The sequence below is a fragment of the Phyllobates terribilis genome, unplaced genomic scaffold (genome assembly GCF_046119375.1).
Source record: "Phyllobates terribilis strain yellow unplaced genomic scaffold, ASM4611937v1 Scaffold_10__3_contigs__length_209671492, whole genome shotgun sequence".
Classification (NCBI taxonomy): Eukaryota; Metazoa; Chordata; class Amphibia; order Anura; family Dendrobatidae; genus Phyllobates; species Phyllobates terribilis.
The window spans coordinates 135,303,867-135,325,297 of record NW_027362770.1 but is presented as its reverse complement, the minus strand read 5'-3'; the positions used below and the strand labels follow the sequence as shown (position 1 = coordinate 135,325,297).

At 43.0% G+C, this 21,431-nt stretch overlaps 1 protein-coding gene across 3 annotated transcripts in view; it reads left to right on the top strand.

The window, feature by feature from the left end:
* Positions 1–5,665: 5,665 nt before the first annotated feature.
* Positions 5,666–21,431, top strand: part of GLRA1 (glycine receptor alpha 1) — a 220,861-nt gene continuing 205,095 nt past the window's right edge. For all 3 annotated transcript variants that reach the window (XR_012250920.1, XM_073649839.1, XM_073649838.1), the window contains exon 1: positions 5,666–6,344. Coding sequence is in view for 2 of the 3 variants with exons in the window: in XM_073649839.1 (XP_073505940.1) it covers positions 6,289–6,344 (56 nt within the window). In the remaining variant the exon portion in view is untranslated. The remainder of the gene's footprint in view (positions 6,345–21,431) is intronic.

Genomic DNA, 21,431 nt, shown 5'->3' with positions numbered 1-21,431 from the left:
CCAGTGGTCAGGAGCCTGCTGCAAGCAACAACCCCACTAGGCTTAGTGGAGATCCTAGCACAGCTCCCCCGAGACCGGGAGTGTGCACAGACCGCGCTGGAGGGCCTCGCACGGAGGATGGCCCAGGTGCAGCAAGACACGCTGACGGAGTGGAGCCGTGAGATGGCCCAGCAGACCGGAACCCGTCAGCGGAGCACGCCACCCGAGACGAGGAGACAGACCGCCTCTGAGGATGGCGCAGGAGGAATGAAGGCAGGAGACGGCGCCGAGAAGGGAGCTGAACGGACGGAGGCAGGTAAAGGGGACGTCTCTACCCCGAGCCGAGAAACCGTGTACCTGTCCCAGCTCCCCATCGCAGAGCCTGAAATTCCCCCTGCCGTGCCCGTCGCTGCATCGTCACCGTGCCAGACTAGGCCTCAAGCAGAAGCCGCGGCCGCGACCCCTGTGACGTCACGCGCCTCAACCCTGAGCGCGGCGAAGCAGGAAATACCATCGGCCTGGTCGCAAGGTCTAGTACCTCCGGGCGCCGCAATTCCAACAGCGCCCCCTACCTCCGCGGAGCCATTGGCCTGGTCGCAAGGCCGAGTAACCCCGGGCGCCGCCGTCCTTACGGTGCCCTTTACCTTTAGGGTGCCCCAAGCCTGGTCGCAAGGCCTGGTCCACCCGGGCGCCACTACCATCAACGCGCCCTCAACATCTCGAGTGCCGCACCTGGGCGAAGATCTATTTGCCCAGCACACGTGCCCGGATGGGCAGCCCTTTGTATGGCCCCAGGAGTACTACCAACTGGAACTCCAAAGAGCAAGGCCCCTGTGCGAGCCCCTGATTCCGGCTCCGAAGCCCGTCAGGAGAACCCCGCTCCCGCTAGAAGAAGCACAATTCGAGTGGGACCCCACCGGAGGAGACCTCATGGGGTTCACTCAAGAAACGCGGGCAGCCGCAGCAGAGCGAGTGGAGTGCTGCCGCCAGCAGTTGGCAGCCTTCGAGCAAGAGCGGAAAGAGAGGCGGATCCGTGAGCAGCGGCTGCAGGAACAGAGCGCAGGGCAGAAGAGCCGGACCAGGAGGAACCCCCGTGCAGCTCATGGTCCCCGTACCACCGGGACTGTGATTAAATTCAACCTGCAGCATGGGTGGGGCTTCATAAGAGACCATCATACCCCCGGCGACGTCTTTGTAACCCGCAGAGACGTAGAAAGCCATCTGCCGGAGGGACACAGAGGTCGTGACCTATACATAGGGGACGAGGTCACGTTCACCCGGCACAAGTGTGCCAAAGGACCCTACGCCCTCCATGTACATCGCCTGACGGAGGAGGAGCTGCGGTGTGAGGAGGAGCAAGAGGACCCGGACGGGTCTGAAGACAAAGAAGGAGCAGGAGGACGCCGTCGTTAAAGTACGGTAAAGAGACTGTAAATAGTTACCCGTCAGGGTATAAGAACTGTTACTGCTGCTTTAAATATAGTCCCCGTTGGGACCAGCAAATTGAACTGAAACCCGTGTGTCCCTATTCCCACTGACCGAGGACTGAGAGCGGTCATTCCTTTCCTAATACCTGGCCGAGGACTGAGAGCGGCCATATTTCCCCTTGTATATAGTTGCGCTTTTTAAGGCGCCCCCTACCGGTTTTATAGGAAACTGTTGTTTTTCTACCAGAGACTGTGGCACTTTACCCTGTCACAAGTCGCACCGTGGCCGGAGGAACAAGAAAAAGTTTATGCTGCTGAAAGTGTTTATAGTGTTTTATATGTTTATGTTTTTGAAAAAAATTTTGTATGTTTGTGGATGTTTTGTTCTCTTACAGCCCGAGGACGTGCTGTGATTTACCAGGGGGGAATGTAGCACCCTGAGGATTCGGCTGCTACAGGGGTATTGCACCTCAAACCAGAGGTGTGATATTCCACTCCCGGGTAAGGATGGAGTGTGGAACTGAGCTCAGTAGGCTGCATGCACTACATACATCCCATTTCCGGGGGACAGATCGACGGTACTCCCACCAGTTTATGTGCAGGTACGACAGTGTCTGTCCCTGGCTGGAGTGGGAGGGGGGTGGAACATCCCAGTAGTGTAGGGGCAGATAGGGGGAGCAGTCTCGGTAATGCTAGGAGCTCATTGGGTGCTGGTCACCTGAGCTCACACATAGAGGGAGTATATAAGGTGGGAACCATCTTAGATCAGGGTCAGTCTTCTGTAGAGAGTCAGTCCTGAGAGAGGTCCAGGAGCGCCTGCAGAGAGAGGAGAGAGAGGAGAAGAGAAGGACCCAGAGGGGGAGAAGAAGGAACCCCAAGAACCCAGTATACAACCAGAAGGGTGAAGGGTTGGCACGCAAGGGAACCGGATCCCAAATTAGTGGAGGAAAGAAACAACCCTCAGCTAAGAACCGGAGGCTGCGACATTACATGTGGAGCAGCCCCTCACCAAGTCCACAAGGAAGGCACACCAGGTATAGGGTCAGGGAACCCCGAAGAGGTGCACCCACCAAGAGGCCCGAGGGAGCCGGACATAAGTGGACCCCTGGTGGGAAAGGCCAGTAGAGAGGACAGTCAGAAAGGGAGCTCAGGACCACGCTCCAGAATTGCTTGGGGGTTGGCCGAGTCCAGGACCTGGTGGACGCAGCACGGCTCGGGCGGTCACTCAAGGCCAGAGTGACCAACAGAACAGCAGTAAGTAAAAACCCTGAACTGCACAGCCCGACTCTGAGTCTTCTTACCATCCACACTGCACCACCACTACCACCAGCCTCTACACCTGACCCCCTGAGGCTATACCCCTCCCGTTGGGGGTTATACTACCGGAAGCTGCACACACACCACCAGCCTCAGCGGACCCTGCTGCAGCGGCGGCCGTATTGACCGCAAATCAACGGGTGGCGTAGTCGACACTAAGAACACTAACAACATCTGTAAAGACTGCCACACACGGAGTTTGACACCCTGGGCACGGACCGGGTCACCGCCACTCGGAGACTACAACCCCCATCTGATCCGGCTCCGGGTATCCCCCAAACAACACTGGCCCAGGGGGCGCGTCATTCACATATGCTCAGTTTTTTTTACTGCTTTCTTATGCAGGTGTCCTCACCACACAATACAATAACAATCTTCTCTGATTGCTGAAACTAAGGTAGGGGGTTCTTCTTTATCCTGTGTGCTGCTGCCTGCTTCTGATTGGTCAACATCATGCAGGGGAAGAAGTACACTCCCCCAGTGAAAACTCTCTGAATATTAACTCATTATGTGCAAAATACTTTGATTGCTAATATCTCTGCAACAGAGAGGCAAAATAAGGAAAAAAAAAAAAGGCACTGCAGCCATTATAAAATTTGTGTGTCCAGTTCAACATGAAAAATTTGGTGAAAAGTTTCTTTTAATAGGACAACAGAAAACATCATCATGCATTATGACTAGAATAGGGTGCCACAAATAAATTAATGAAAGTGCTCTAAAGTGTCACAACTAGTGAGGTGCGAACGTGTTTGGGTAAGGTGTTATCTGAGCACGCTCGAGTGCTGCGTGTCTACGACGTGCTCGGATAATATGTTCGAGCCGCCGCAGCTGCATGTCTCACTGCTGTTAGACAGCCGTAACACATGCAGGGATTGCCTGTGTGTTAGGCAATCCTTACATGTGTTGCAGCTGTCTAAAGCCGCAAGACATGCACGGGACTTGAATATATTATCCGAGCATGCCGAAGACACTCAGCACCCGAGAGTGCTCGGATAACACCATAACATTCATCACTAGTCACAATCAGTGAGATGCTATAGTAATATGTAATAAAGCTAAGTTTCAATTCAACATTGAGACAATTAAGTCTCAATGTATTCAAACGCATGATCCATTCCAACTCCTTTATTTTTAACAGACGTTCCTTATCACCCCGAAATCATAGGGAAATGCAATTTATGATCCAAAATCTAACTGGACTATGTCTAGATTCATGTCCAGATTTAATAAAATGCTTGTACACAGAGAGATCCAAATGTTTCTTCCTTATTGTATATCTGTGATGATTGACAGGGGTCTCTGCTATGTTGAGGGGGCGTGACTGTTGACTTCATACTGATTAACATCCGGCTCCCTGCTGCCTAACTGCGGGGAGCTGCCTGCCAATCAGCATGACATCAGCAGTCATGCCCAGTCAACTGCCTGGAAGAGGAAGAGCTTCTCTGTTGACATTGAGAGGGCCCCTGGTAGAACAGGCAGGTAGTTAGCAATAACCTACCTGTTTGTTTTTAGGCACATAGTAAAAAAAAAATATTCCTGGTTAAACCATTTAAGCTTCAATGTCTTATTACTTAGATAGTAAGTAGAAACTAGATAGATGGATAGATAGATAATAGATAGATAGATAGATAGATAGATAGATAGATAGATAGATGGGTAGATAGATAGATAGATAATAGATAGATAAATAGATAGATAGATAGATAGATAGATGGGTAGATAGATAGATAATAGATAGATAAATAGATAGATGATAGATAATAGATAATAAATAGATAGATAGATAGATAGATGATAGATAATAGATAGATAGATGGATATATAGATAGATAGATAGATAGACAGATGATAAATAGATAATAAATAAATAGATAGATAATAGATAGATAGATGATAGATAATAGATAGATGGATACATAGATAATAGATACATGATAGATAATAGATAGATGATAGATAGATAATAGATAGATAGATAATAGATAGATAGATAGATAGATAGATAGATAATAGATAGATAGATAATAGATAGATTGATAATAGATAGATAGATAATACATAGATAATAGATAAATAGATAGATAGATAGATAGATAGATAATAGATTGATAATAGATAGATAGATAGATAGATAGATAGATAGAGGGATAGATAGATAGATAGATAGATAGATAGATGGATAGATAATACATAGATAATAGATAGATTGATAGATGGATAGATAGATAGATGGATAGAGGGATAGATGGATAGATAGATAGATAGATAGATAGATAATAGATAGATAGATAATACATAGATAATAGATAGATAGATAGATGATAGATAGATAATAGATTGATAATAGATAGATGATAGACATTACCTGCCTCCATAGCTTTCTGTCTCCCTTACTTTTGCTTCTCTACTTCCCTGTATAACTTTTCCTCTCAGCCCCGGCCAGGAGGGGGTTAAGCCGGTGCTGCAGATGGTAGCACTGAGCTGACGAGCTGCCCGATCACTGATGATGCTGAGGGCTTACTTCTGCTCTGCTGGGGAATAGTTCAGAGAGGGGCAGATCTCGCCTCCCCAGTGATGAACTTCTTACATAACAGTATCTTTCAGCCGGCCGCCGCAGATGTGATTGTACAGGGACCATGGCACTGAGCACTGGGCAGAACAAGGTCCTAAATGACTAAATTACAATCATCTCCTATTGCCAGAACTTGAGACTATATATATTTTTTATGTTACCATCAGGAAGCAAGAACTGCTCCACAGGACAGAGGATGGCACAGAAGCTTCCAGGACACTCAGGGTTAAGTGATGAACAAGCCTACCTCCCAATCCTGAGAGAGCCTGGGACATTTAAAAATCCGACCGACCAATCACAGAGCCTGGTGGGAGGAATTTCTGATGCTGGAGAGGATTTTTTTTTTTTTTTTTTTACATTTCAGCTTTTTTTTTTTTCTTTTTTTTTTTAGTTTAGTAAATGACTGCAGTAAGGAATAAGGCTAAGAAGTGTTGATTCCTCCTGGCTTATCATGGGGCCAGAAGAAAGATCCAACACACTATGGTCATATTGATGCCCCCAGTCCTGGTAGAAACTTAAAGGGGGTGAGTGTTTTACCTTCTCACTTTAACCCCTTTAAGAAGCTACGGGACAGATTCAGCAGGGAAACCAGACTCACACAACACAGGAAGAGAAGACAATGCTGAAGAGGGGGCTATAAGGGTCCACATCTTGAGGGTTGTCCCTCCAACATTCCTCCCCTATCTAACTGCATGGGATATCAGGAAACTGAGGATATCCTTCCTGATCTAGGAGCATAGTGGTCACCAGGTCCCATGACTTGCCCATTCTGGCAGGATACTAGCCACTTTGTATGGAGAGAACGCCTTGGTGCAGGTGATTGGAGTGAGGCTTCAATGAGGAGAGGCAGCTGCTGTCCCTGGTGCTGAAGCTGCCACCTTGCCTGGAGCTGTCCCTCCAGAACTACAGCTACAGACTCTTCCTTCCCTTCTTCTTCCTCCTTCATCTACCAAGACTTAATCTTCTAAGTGAAGCAGCCACACAGCCGACAACATGTGCAGCCTCAATGCACTGGGCATCTACCTCTGGGAGACCCTTGTATTCTTCAGGTAATGCCTATTTCTCTTTTATTTTTTTTTGCATGATTTAATCCCAGCATGGGGATGTGCATGGATTAAAGCAGCCTGTATAATCTGGGAAGACTGTGTGTAATTTGTAACTGGCTGCTTTACTAAGGACTTTATGTAATTAGTGCTGCAAAATCTGTAACCGCAGTGCTGATGAAAACAGCCCAGTGTTTATGGCACAGGGAGGGCGGCCACTAGCGGCCGTCTGGGAGCACTGCAGGACTCCGTGCTTCTGTCTCGTCTCAATAGATGCCCGTTTAGCATAGGCTTTTTTACAATATTAATATTACATGCAAGGAGGGAAAGATCGTGATATGATCACATTTGACACTCAGGGGAAGAAGGAAAAAAAGGAAAGATAAATGACCAAGAATAGGCAAGGTTACCTTGAGCCTTATTAACAATGCAATACTGGGCTGCTGTGCTGCATGGATTTCTCTATGATGAGGACATGGGATTATTATTATTTTTTTTTTTTTAAGGAAACCTTCATAGAGATAATAAAAAAAAAATCTGAATTATTACACAGGTTAAGGGAACAGGATTTTATTAAATATTTGACATATAAAAATATCCACTATATTTATTATTATTTATTTATTTTTTATCATTAACATTATTTTTGTCATATACATTTTGTACTGTTAATACTACTGAAATCGTGCCATTATTTTATACCATGGAAATCAGCGACGCAGTGGAAGCATTTCCAAAGGGCCATTAATCACTTGCCAGAAAGGAGTCATTGCCCGTTAGAACCCATTTGCCTACTTATTACTATTATATATATATATATATATATATATATATATATATCTTTTTTTTTTTTTGGTATAAGATCTTTTTTTTCAATATATACAATAAAATTATTCTTTATTTTAAAATATTTATTTTACAAAAGTGCATACATGTCAAGCTTTTTTTTCTTCTTTATATTTATATATATATTTTTTTACTTTTTTTTTTTACATTGATGCTTATTTTTTCGAAGAAAATTCTCTTTTTCAACTACGTAAAAATCCTCCATGCACGGAAAAATTTCCCAATAAAATTTGGAGGATCGGCTTTATTTATTTTATTTTTTTATTATAATGTATTTTACTTTTTTTTTTTCATATCATTTCACATTTATATCCCATGTATGACTATCCCACTATAATTTTGGTAAACTTACTTAACTATGCATATACACTTTTTTAATTTCTTCTTCTTCTTTTATTGTATTATTATTTAATATTATTATTTATTCTTTTTATTTTGTATTATTATATTATTACTTTACTATTACTATTATTATTATTTAATTTATTCACTATTAGTAGTAATAGTAGTAGTAGTAGTAGTATTTTTTCATATATTATTATGTAGTTATTATTTATTATTATATTATATTATTGCTATTTTTTTATTTTATATTTCATTATTATTATTAGATTATTGTGTATTTATTATATTATTATTATTTATTATTTGTTGTTACTTTTATTATTATTACAGTATTATTATGTATTTTATTTATTATTATTAGTAGTAGTAGTATTTTTTTTTTCATTTATCATTATTAGAATTATTTATTACTATTTTTATTATATTATTTCTAGATATTTTTTATTGTAGACATTATTATTATTTTATTATTATATTATTGTATATTTATTATATTATTATTCATTATTAATTTTATTACTTTCATTATTATATTCATATTATTATTATTTATTTTATTTTTTAATATTATTATTATTTATTTTATTTATTATTTATTAGTTTTTATTTTTACTATAAATATTTTTTTTTTATATTATTATTATTTTTTTTTTTTGTTATTTTTTTTTTTTTAGTTTGTTTCATTCACCTGTCAAATGAAAACTTGATAAACTGTCCTCACGGCTGGTTTGGATAGGTGATTTATAAAACATGGAGAAACATTTCTGGTCATAGTTCACATGGGTCCATTCACCGTGAAAGAAGGTTTTTTCTTTTCGAAGACATTTTTTCCCTCTGATTTCATTGATTTGCAGTCACTGTACCTTGAACAGCAGCGGAGTCGCACTTGGTGACATCCATAGATGTTTTTAACCAATGGGTCAGATGTGGACATTTTGACAATGCAATTAACAGATAATAATGTATCATGCTCTCCTCTCACTTGTGAAGGAAAAATAAATGAACCATCTAGGCTATGGGTTTCAGAGAGGACAAATATGTTTACACCCCGGTAGTTGTTTTTTTTCTACTTTCCAGAGCCCCCAACTTTCTAATTTCGGTAAAACAATTTTGTAGCTGAAGGCTTTGAAATTCATTAATACCAATAATACTTTTTCTCTAGCTATCCAGAAAATAACCTAGAGTTTAAATCAGTTTTTCACGTTCTTTTTGCTTTACATTTTTGCCAATATTTATTTTTTCCGTCTCAAAATCTATATTAAAAATCAAAAAAATGAGAAATCTTTTGCAGTTTTCACACTGGCCACTAGGGCTTTTTTAGACTCTTACTTCCTGCTGTCTCAGGAAATGACATTTACATTAGCCACAATGATCTATATTTTGTATTGAAGCATCTAATGAGCGTGTGCAAAGATCATTGTGAAGGAAGGGAGACATCGCCAATTGTGATTGGTGGATCCTGTATTATCAGCTGTGTTTAAAAGTTTTATCTGTCAATGTAATTCTGCCTCTGATGATAAGGAGTCTGCTGAAAACATTCCCAAAGGGACAGGAAGAATGAGTAAAAAAAAGCCCCAGTGGCCAGTATAAAAATTGCAAATTTACAAATTTTTCATGTTATTTTTCTTTAAGTTTTTGGCAATGTTTATATTTTCCATATGAAAATCTGTATTAAAAATAAAAATTAAAAATCTTGCAGTTTTCACACTGGCCATTAGGGCTTTTTTTAGACTCTAACTTCCTGTTGTTTCAGGATATGCACTTCTACATTAGCCACAATGGTCAGACCGAGACCCTATCCTTTGTATGGGAACATCATATGAGCAAAGGACATTGTTAAGGGAAGGGGAGCAAGGTCAGCTGTGACATCATCTATTGTGATTGATGGACCCTATGCCAAAAGCTGTATAAAGAGGTGTTATCTAGTCTAAAAAAGTGTGAAAACTGCAAGATTTCTCATTTTTATCTTTAATTCAGATTTTGATGTGAAAAATATAAATATTGACAAAACTTAAAAAAAATAACACGAAAAATTTGTAAACTTGCATTTTTCGCATGGACCACTGGGGCTTTTTTTTAATCATACTTCTGTCTTTTCAGGATGAGTTTTCAGCAAGTTCATTATCATCAGCAGGATTACAAAGAAAGGCAATACTTCTATAACGATTCTATAATCCTGCCTCTGATAATGACGAACCTGCTGAAAACCTTTCCCGGAAAGGACAGGAAGTATGAGTTTAAGGCCACATTCACACGTTCAGTATTTGGTCAGTATTTTACATCAGTATTTGTAAGTCATCAGGAGAGGAACAATCAGAGGAAAAGTATAATAGAAACACGTCACCACTTCTGTTTTTATCACCCACTCCTGGTTTTTACACATACTGGTGTAAAATACTGACCAAATACTGAACACGTGAACATGGCTTAAAAAAAGCCCCAGTGGCCAGTGTGAAAATTGCAAGTTGACAAATTTTTATATTTAAATAAATATTATAATATAAATAAATTGCAAAATATTTTTTAAAAACACACAAACCTGATTTAAACAATATGTTAATTTCTAATGATACACTTTCTTTAAGGTCCTAGAGTAGTAATGTCCATTTGATGTATAGATACAGGAAGAGGCAGGCACCTGTCTTCCCTAGGATTATGATCAGCACCTCTGTACAATTGTTGCTCTGCCCAATCATAAAGAACAGAGGAGACCCACACTGCTCTCCTGTGTTATGGGACACTGTGGTTTTGTTCCCCATTTCCAACAGTTCTGTTCTGCATATGTATATATCTATATATCTATGTATGGGTTCTCTTTATGTGACTGTGCTCCTTCCATACTGTATGTCTATATATCTATGTATGGGCTCTCTTTATGTGACTGTGCTCTGTGCTCCTTCCATACTGTATGTTTATATATCTATGTTTGGGCTCTCTTTATGTGACTGTGCTCCTTCCATACTGTATGTCTATATATCTATGTGTGGGCTCTCTGTATGTGACTGCGCTCTGTGCTCCTTCCATACTGTATGTCTATATATCTATGTGTGGGCTCTCTGTATGTGACTGCGCTCTGTGCTCCTTCCATACTGTATGTCTATATATCTATGTGTGGGCTCCCTGTATGTGACTGCGCTCTGTGCTCCTTCCATACTGTATGTCTATATATTTATGTGTGGGCTCTCTGTATGTGACTGCCCTCTGTGCTCCTTCCATACTGTATGTCTATATATCTATGTGTGGGCTCTCTGTATGTGACTGCCCTCTGTGCTCCTTCCATACTGTATGTCTATATATCTATGTGTGGGCTCTCTGTATGTGACTGCCCTCTGTGCTCCTTCCATACTGTATGTTTATATATCTATGTTTGGGCTCTCTTTATGTGACTGTGTTCCTTCCATACTGTATGTCTATATATCTATGTATGGGCTCTCTTATGTGACTGCCCTCTGTGCTCCTTCCATACTGTATGTCTATATATCTATGCATGGGCTCTCTGTATGTGACTGCCCTCTGTGCTCCTCCATACTGTATGTCTATATATCTGTGTATGGGTTCTCTTTATGTGACTGTGCTCTGTGCTCCTTCCATACTGTATGTCTATATATCTATGTATGAGCTCTCTTATGTGACTGCCCTCTGTGCTCCTTCCATACTGGATGTCTATATACAGTATCTATGTATGGGCTCTCTGTATATGACTGCCCTTTGTGCTCCTTCCATACTGTATGTCTATATATCTGTGTATGGGTTCTCTTTATGTGACTGCGCTCTGTGCTCCTTCCATACTGTATGTCTATATATCTATGTATGGGCTCTCTTTATGTGACTGCGCTCTGTGCTCCTTCCATACTGTATGTCTATATATCTATGTTTGGGCTCTCTTTATGTGACTGCGCTCTGTGCTCCTTCCATACTGTATGTCTATATATCTAGGTATGGGTTTTATGTGACTGCACTCTGTGCTCCTTCCATACTGTATGTCTATATATCTCTTTATATGACTGTGCTCTGTGCTCCTTCCATACTGTATGTCTATATATCTATGTATGGGCTCTCTGTGTGTGACTGCGCTCTGTGTTCCTTCCATACTGTATGTCTATATATCTGTGTGTGGGCTCTCTTATGTGACTGCGCTCTGTGCTCCTTCCATACTGTATGTCTATATATCTCTTATGTGACTGCGCTCCATGTTCCTTCCATACTGTATGTCTATATATCTATGTGTGGGCTCTCTGTGTGTGACTGCGCTCTGTGCTCCTTCCATACTGTATGTCTATATATCTATGTATGGGCTCTCTGTGTGTGACTGCGCTCTGTGCTCCTTCCATACTGTATGTCTATATATCTAGGTATTGGTTCTCTTTATGTGACTGCGCTCTGTGCTCCTTCCATACTGTATGTCTATATATCTCTTATGTGACTGCGCTCCGTGTTCCTTCCATACTGTATGTCTATATATCTCTTATGTGACTGCGCTCCGTGTTCCTTCCATACTGTATATCTATAGATCTATGCATGGGCTCTCTGTGTGTGATTGCTTTCTGTGCTCCTTCCATACTGTATGTCTATATATCTGTGTGTGGGCTCTCTTATGTGACTGCGCTCTGTGCTCCTTCCATACTGTATGTCTATATATCTCTTATGTGACTGCGCTCCGTGTTCCTTCCATACTGAATGTCTATAGATCTATGTATGGGCTCTCTGTGTGTGACTGCTTTCTGTGCTCCTTCCATACTGTATGTCTATATATCTGTGTATGGGCTCTCTGTGTGTGACTGCGCTCTGTGCTCCTTCCATACTGTATGTCTATATATCTATGTATGGGTTCTCTTTATGTGACTGCGCTCTGTGCTCCTTCCATACTGTATGTCTATATATCTATGTGTGGGCTCTCTGTGTTTGACTGCGCTCTGTGCTCCTTCCATACTGTATGTCTATATATGTGTGTATGGGCTCTCTGTGTGTGACTGCGCTCTGTGCTCCTTCCATACTGTATGTCTATATATCTAGGTATTGGCTCTCTGTGTGTGACTGCGCTCTGTGCTCCTTTCATACTGTATGTCTATATATCTCTTATGTGACTGTGCTCTGTGCTCCTTCCATACTGTATGTCTATATATCTATGCGTGGGCTCTCTGTGTGTGACTGCGCTCTGTGCTCCTTCCATACTGTATGTCTATATATCTATGTGTGGGCTCTCTGTGTGTGACTGTGCTCTGTGCTCCTTCCATACTGTATGTCTATAGATCTATGTATGGGCTCTCTGTGTGTGACTGCGCTCTGTGCTCCTTCCATACTGTATGTCTATATATCTGTGTATGGGCTCTCTGTGTGTGACTGCGCTCTGTGCTCCTTCCATACTGTATGTCTATATATCTAGGTATTGGCTCTCTGTGTGTGACTGTGCTCTGTGCTCCTTTCATACTGTATGTCTATATATCTCTTATGTGACTGCGCTCTGTGCTCCTTCCATACTGTATGTCTATATATCTAGGTATTGGCTCTCTGTGTGTGACTGCGCTCTGTGCTCCTTTCATACTGTATGTCTATATATCTCTTATGTGACTGTGCTCTGTGCTCCTTCCATACTGTATGTCTATATATCTATGTGTGGGCTCTCTGTGTGTGACTGCGCTCTGTGCTCCTTTCATACTGTATGTCTATATATCTGTGTATAGGCTCTCTGTGTGTGACTGCGCTCTGTGCTCCTTCCATACTGTATGTCTATATATCTATGTGTGGGCTCTCTGTGTGTGACTGTGCTCTGTGCTCCTTCCATACTGTATGTCTATAGATCTATGTATGGGCTCTCTGTGTGTGACTGCTTTCTGTGCTCCTTCCATACTGTATGTCTATATATCTAGGTATTGGCTCTCTGTGTGTGACTGCGCTCTGTGCTCCTTTCATACTGTATGTCTATATATCTATGTATGGGCTCTCTGTGTGTGACTGCGCTCTGTGCTCCTTCCATACTGTATGTCTATATATCTAGGTATTGGCTCTCTGTGTGTGACTGCGCTCTGTGCTCCTTTCATACTGTATGTCTATATATCTGTGTATGGGCTCTCTGTGTGTGACTGCGCTCTGTGCTCCTTCCATACTGTATGTCTATATATCTATGTGTGGGCTCTCTGTATGTGACTGTGCTCTGTGCTCCTTCCATACTGTATGTCTATAGATCTATGTATGGGCTCTCTGTGTGTGACTGCTTTCTGTGCTCCTTCCATACTGTATGTCTATATATCTAGGTATTGGCTCTCTGTGTGTGACTGTGCTCTGTGCTCCTTCCATACTGTATGTCTATATATCTCTTATGTGACTGCGCTCCGTGTTCCTTCCATACTGAATGTCTATAGATCTATGTATGGGCTCTCTGTGTGTGACTGCTTTCTGTGCTCCTTCCATACTGTATGTCTATATATCTGTGTATGGGCTCTCTGTGTGTGACTGTGCTCTGTGCTCCTTCCATACTGTATGTCTATATATCTGTGTATGGGCTCTCTGTGTGTGACTGTGCTCTGTGCTCCTTCCATACTGTATGTCTATATATCTAGGTATTGGCTCTCTGTGTGTGACTGTGCTCTGTGCTCCTTCCATACTGTATGTCTATATATCTAGGTATTGGCTCTCTGTGTGTGACTGCGCTCTGTGCTCCTTCCATACTGTATGTCTATATATCTCTTATGTGACTGCGCTCTGTGCTCCTTCCATACTGTATGTCTATATATCTCTTATGTGACTGCGCTCTGTGTTCCTTCCATACTGTATGTCTATATCTCTCTTATGTGACTGCGCTCTGTGTTCCTTCCATACTGTATGTCTATATATCTGTGTATGGGTTCTCTTATGTGACTGCGCTCTGTGCTCCTTCCATACTGTATGTCTATATCTCTCTTATGTGACTGCGCTCTGTGTTCCTTCCATACTGTATGTCTATATATCTCTTATGTGACTGCGCTCTGTGCTCCTTCCATACTGTATGTCTATATCTCTCTTATGTGACTGTGCTCTGTGCTCCTTCCATACTGTATGTCTATATCTCTCTTATGTGACTGCGCTCTGTGTTCCTTCCATACTGTATGTCTTCTGCTAAAACTAAGATCAGATCTCGGCAGTCGTTTTGTTTTGGACTAGTTTTAGCTAAATTAACCCATTTGAGTTGACTTTTTGTCACACATTGGAAAGCCTCATTCCAAACAATAAAATGGACCCTTTCAATGTTTTGCCACCCAAAAACAGCAGGCCTTTTTTGTTTGTTTGTTTTCTTGTTTGTTTTTTACCTGTTTTGTTTTTTACTTTTCTATGAATTTTGTTCAATTTTTCCACCTTTTTGGTGCAAACAATTCATCTGCTCAATAAAGGGAGATTCTGCACAGGTTTTTATCACTCAGTAAGAAAAGCCATGGAGCCAACTACACCTTTTCTATCACATTGTGCCCTTGTCTTCATAGTATATTTCATATGCCCATGGGTTGCCACCACTAGCCTATAGAATTAGGGTTAGGTGAATGTACGATTACTCGTATTACTCCAATGTTCTCTTCACATCTATTTGTCTATGTAGAAAAGTCGAGAAAGAAAAATAAAAGGAGTAATAAAAAGGACAAATTATCTAGGTATGAGGCAATCCAGTGCACACCACATACATGTAAAACATCATTGGTTTGCTTAATAAAATCCATGATAGGGGACATATAAACAGTGTCAGACTGGGGTACCAATGGCCCACCAGTAACCAACTCCAGGGCCCCACTTTTCAGCTACATCCAAATGTGACATTATCCTCAATCACAAATGTATATAACAATGATCTGGATAGATTGTTAAATGAATAAGATGCTGCCTTTATCTGTACATAGTGATTCAAGTATATTGTACTGCTCATATTAGAGGGTCCGAGGCGTAGCTAGGGGTTCAGCTCAGGGAGGGCGAAACATCTGAGTGGGGTCCTAACCAGGTAACTCTGATTACATCTACGGTGGTGAACCCTGATCGTGGATATACAGTGGGTACGGAAAGTATTCACACCCCTTTAAATTTTTCACTCTTTGTTTCATTGCAGCCATTTGGTAAATTCTAAAAAGTTCATTTTTTTTCTCATTAAACTACACTCTGCACCCCATCTTGTCTGAAAAAACAGAAATGTAGAAATTTTTGCAAATTTATTAAAAAAGAAAAACTGAAATATCACATGGTCATAATAAGTATTCAGACCCTTTGCTCAGTATGGAGTAGAAGCACCCTTTTGAGCCAGTACAGCCATGAGTCTTCTTGGGAATGACACAAGTTTTTGACACCTGGATTTGGGGATCCTCTGCCATTCTTCCTTGCAGATCCTCTCCAGTTCCGTCAGGTTGGATGGTGATCGTTGGTGGACAGCCATTTTCAGGTCTTTCCAGAGATGATCAATTGGATTTAGGTAAGGGCTCTGGCTGGACCAGTCAAGAATGGTCACCGAGTTGTTCTGAAGCCACTCCTTTGTTATTTTAGCTGTGTGCTTAGGGTCATTGTCTTTTTGGAAGGTGAACCTTCAGCCAAGTCTGAGGTCCAGAGCACTCTGGAAGAGGTTTTCATCCAGGATATCTCAGTACTTGGCCGCATTCATGTTTCCTTCAATTGCAACCAGTCGTCCTGTCCCTGCAGCTGAAAAACACCCCCATAGCATGATGCTGCTGCCACCACCATGTTTCACTGTTGGGATTGTAGTGGGCAGGTGATGAGCAGTGCCTGGTTTTCTCCTCACATACCGCTTAGAATTATTACCAAAAAGTTCTATATTCGTCTCATCAGACCAGAGAATCTTGTTTCTCATAGTCTGGGAGTCCTTCATGTGTTTTTGAGCAAACTCTATGCGGGCTTTCATATGTCTTGCACTGAGGAGAGGCTTCATCGGGCCACTCTGCCATAAAGGCCCGACTGGTGGAGGTCTGCAGTGACAGTTGACTTTGTGGATGCCACTGTGCTCTTTGGAACCCTGAGTATTGCAGAAATTCTTTTGCAACCTTGGCCAGATCTGTGCCTTGCCACCATTCTGTCTCTGAGCTCCTTGGGCAGTTCCTTTGAGCTCATGATTCTCATTTGGTCTGACATGCACTATGAGCTGTGAGGTCTTATATAGACAGGTGTGTGCCTTTCCAAATCAAGTCCTATCAGTTTAATTAAACACAGCTGGACTCCAATGAAGGAGTAGAACCATCTCAAGAAGGATTGAGCAAGAGTGTCTGAGCAAAGGGTCTGAATACTTATGGCCATGTGATATTTCAGTTTTTCTTTTTTAATAAATTTGCAAAAAAATTCTACATTTCTGTTTTTTTTCAGTCAAGATGGGGTGCAGAGTGTACTTTAATGAGAAAAAAAATGAACTTTTTAGAATTTACCAAATGGCTGCAATGAAATAAAGAGTGAAAAATGTAAAGGGGTCTGAATACTTTCCGTATAAACTGTAGAGGAACCTCAGCAGATGACCGCGCTGTTACTGAAAATAAATCTCTACACAAAGACCAACAGTGGAATTTATCAGTCCTGCAGACCATTCAAGTAATAAAAGTACAGGTATAGTAATTTACAGTTAACGTTCTTTGTGGCGGAGTAGTTCATTTTCCCGTCTTTTCCATCTTGCCCAGACCGTCACGACAACTTCTTGCAGCCAGGACTCATCTGCACAGATTACAACGAAAACACATTTGACTTTTCACATTTCCAGCCCCGTCCCCATCTATTCTCAACCTGCGCAAACTCCTCATCCTGCTGACACCCCATACTGTGCCTCTGTTGCTGTATGTGTCCCTATTACTGCACCTGCTGCGTGGTACAAAAGCAGGGATCCTCTTATTGTCCCACATAATAATACCACTGTGTCCCTTAAATGTAATAATGCCTCATTTGTGCCCTCTAGATGGTAAAATTGCTACCTTGAAAAGATTAATGCCCTGTGCAAATACCCTAGAAAAGTGTCCATATTTTGCCCCTTTGATGGTTACAATACTCTAAGTGCCGCTATAACAATAATTCTTCTTAAGTGCCCACTTGACATTTAATAATGTCCACTTAGTCCCCAATATACAGCTCCACTATATACAGTATGATGGGCACATAGCTCCCCTATATATAATATAATGCACCACAGCTTCCCTAAACACAGTATGGTGGGCCCACAGCTCCACTATATACAGTATGATGGGCCCATAGCTCACCTATACACAATATAATGCCCCGCAGCTTCCCTATACACAGTATGGTATGCCCAGAGCTCCACTATATACAGTATGATGGGCCCATAGCTCCCCTATACACAATATAATGCCCCATAGCTCCCCTATACACAATATGGTGAGCCCACAGCTCCCTATATATAGTATTGCGGGCCCACAGCTCCCATATATAGCGAACCACCGTCAGTACATGAATGCAGCACCAGAACCACTATTGGTAAATTAATGCAGTGCCAGGACTACCCTCAGCAGATGAATACAGCACTACAGCCACACTTTTTCTCCTCTGCATACTGCCCACAAGATACTGTGCCTTCAAATTAACATCCCTCATATACAATAAAAGTCCCTATAACCTTCGGCTCTATAAGGTGCTTATGACTCGCCCTCTGGGCCGTGGGGTACTCGGAGCCGGGCAACAGGAGACGATTGGGGTAGTGGTGGCAACCCGGTTCCGTGGCTCAGGGTGGTCAGACCAATGGTAGTCTGCTATGTGCTGTTGATAATGTCCGACTACGCCACCCGTGGATTGCGGTTATTAGGAACCGCCGCTGCAAGGCAGACCGCTGAGGTTGATGGTATGCGCAGCTGAGATTGTATAACTCCCCACGGGAAGAGTGTAACCCCAGGGCAGTGCAGTGGATGGTGGGGGTGATGGTGCAGGGAGTCCCAGTACCGTTAGTGCTGGAGGAGCGAAAGAGTACACAGACAACGTACTACAGTCCAATGCCTTTTACTCACAGTTCAGATTCTCCGGGTCACTTCTGTACAGGTAGTGACCACCCAAGCCGTGCGGTGTCCACCAGGTGAGGGGCTCGGTTAACCCCCAGGCAGTTCAGGAGCATGGCGCTGAACTTGTGCGGGTAAACGTGGATCCTGTTCCCCGCTGTTCTATATGGTGCCTTCCTAGCAGGGTTAATGAGGTGTCGCACCAATAAATGATCACGACGTCCGGTCTTTGGCTGAGGGTTGTTTCTCCTCCACCAACTTGGGATCCGGTACCCTTAATCTGCCTGACCCTTCACCCTGTACTCTCATGGGTTCTTAGGGTCCCTTCCACCTTCTTGTTTCTGAGCCTTTCCACTCTTTGGATACTTCTCTTTCTGTTTCTGCTCCTTGCTGTTCCTTTCTGTTCCTTTCTTCTACTCCGGCCTTCACTCTAGGCCTGTCTCATGGAGCTGGGCCGAGGCTGAGCCACAGCTCCCTGTCACATCTCCACTCTGCTTCTTCCCTGACTGAACTGACTGAACTGACTGAATTGACCCAGAACTAAGATGGTGCCCACCTATATATACCCTTCCCTAGTGTGTGAGCTCAGGTGACCAGCAACCAATGAGCTCCTATCTACACTCAGAAACCAACCCCTATCTGCTCCTACATCACTGGGTATTCCTCCCCCCTCCCCACTCCAGCCAGGGACATGGTCTGTCGTGCCTGCATTTCTGTCTAATGGGAGCACCGTTGAGCTGTCCCCCGGAAATGGGGTGAGTGTGCTGTATGCAGCTAACTGAGCCCTGGTCCATACTCCATCCTTACCTGGGAGTGGAATACCACACCTCTGGCAGAGGTGCAATACCCCTGTAGTGGCCGAACCCTCGGGGCGCTACACTTACTTACCTTTCCCACTTAGGCGGCAGGGTGACAGTGGCAGCAGGGTGACAGCCAGAGTAGGGAACCAGTGTCAGAAAGGTGACCGCCTCAGCCGGGTGACGACCTCCGATCAGTTATGGATTGGTACATTTGTACACGATCATGACCACGGTCAGTACATGAATCTATTACTAGATCAACTGTCAGTACATGAATCCAACATACTTCGCCCCCACTTCTCCATATTGTCCCCAAAGCTCTCACCTCTCCATACTGTCTGCCCACGGTCCCATCTCTAAATATTATGTCCCCACTTCACTATATTGTTCCCAAAGCTCTTTCCTCTCCATACTGTCCTGCCACGCTCCCATCTCTAGACTGTTCCCCCGCTTCTCCACATTCTCTCCTACGCTCTCACCACTCCATACTGTCTCCCCACACCCCCATCTCTACATACTGTAACCCAATTCTCCTTACAATCCCCTCACACTCCCACTTCTTCATATGGTCCCGACACACTCCCAGTTCTCCATCCTGTACCCCCCATTTCTCCATATTTTCCCTATGCTCCCACTTCTCTATACTGTACACCCACTTTTCCATATAATCTTCCCCCCACACTCCCACTTCTCCATATGGTCCTCAAATGCTCTGAATTCTCCATCCCGTTCCCCCATATTGTCTGCTATGCTCCCACCTCTCCATAGCATTTCCCTCTACCCCCCCCCCGACCACTTCTTCATATTTAACACCCATTTCTCCATACGGCCCCCCCACCTCTCCATAATGTCCCCCACTTCTCCAAATGGTCCCCCACTCCTCCATATTATCCCCCATGCTCACTCTTCTCCAAACTGTCCCAAAACTTCTCCATATGGCCCATCCACCCCCACGCTGCTCCCTCACACAATTTTCCTCACCCCCATATAATATCACAAGCACCGGGGCGTCCTTCCTTTGCCGCTCTGCGGCTCACTGATCACAGCAGCAGAGTGATGAGGTCAGCAGTGTGTGACCTCATCACTCCACTGCACATCGAGGTGGGGAGCTGACGAGCGCTTCCCTCCTCCCAGAGCTGCAGAGTTCTTCAGATGTATTCACGTCAAAAGAATGTGAATACACCTGAGCCGAGGAAGTAGAGAGCTGGTGGAGAGTCGCACGCTGCGCAGCCCTAGCTTAATTATATCAGAGCGTGGTGCACTCGGATATAGTTAAGGGTAGCATAGATCCGGGTGGGCGCCCCATGGTGGGCCCCCACTGAGCCCGGGGCGGCTGCACCCTCTGCCCCCCGGTATCTATGCTACTGAAGAGGGTGGTGGCCTATTCTTGCACAACGGCCCACCGGAGGATTCTCCTGTTCTCCAGTGGGCCAGTCCAAGCCTGCATACAAATAAGCTATGACTCGATTCAGACTACGTAAAAAAATTACTTGGTGGAAGACCTGACAAGAAATAATAGTAGAAGTAAAATAAATGAGACATTTCTGTAGTGTTAAATAGATAGATAGATAGATAGATAGATAGATAGATAGATAGATAGATAGATTGGCTCACACATTTTTAGATTTCTTACTATAAGTATTTACATGCAGGGGGAACCATTTGCTGGTCACTTATTATTCCGCACATGTCTGACTTGCGAGCATCATCTCATAGCATAATTCTGTTTGTGCCTGTTTGTATTGCCAAGAAACCACCGTAGGGTATTACATTTATTACCTGGTCTAATAAAAGTCTTCTCTAGGGATGACAACTTCAGTGATTCATGTAATTAATTTTAGCTCCCCACTTTTTCGTGCACTATGTGCATAGACTTTTTCAGGGTTAATCTGTAGATTTTATAGTAATCATAATGGACTGAAAGTGATCATAATCCCAAAATATAATTAAAAAAATATATATCAAATAGAGTAAAAATCATATCTGTCCTATCAAAATGGTGCTCAACATTAGGCCACGTGCACACGTTCAGTATTTTGTCAGTATTTTATCTCAGTATTTCTAAGCCAAAATCAGGATCAGAGGAAAAGTAGAATAGAAACACATCACCTCTTCTGTATTTTCACCTACTCCTGGTCAAAGCCAGAAAGGCAAGTTGG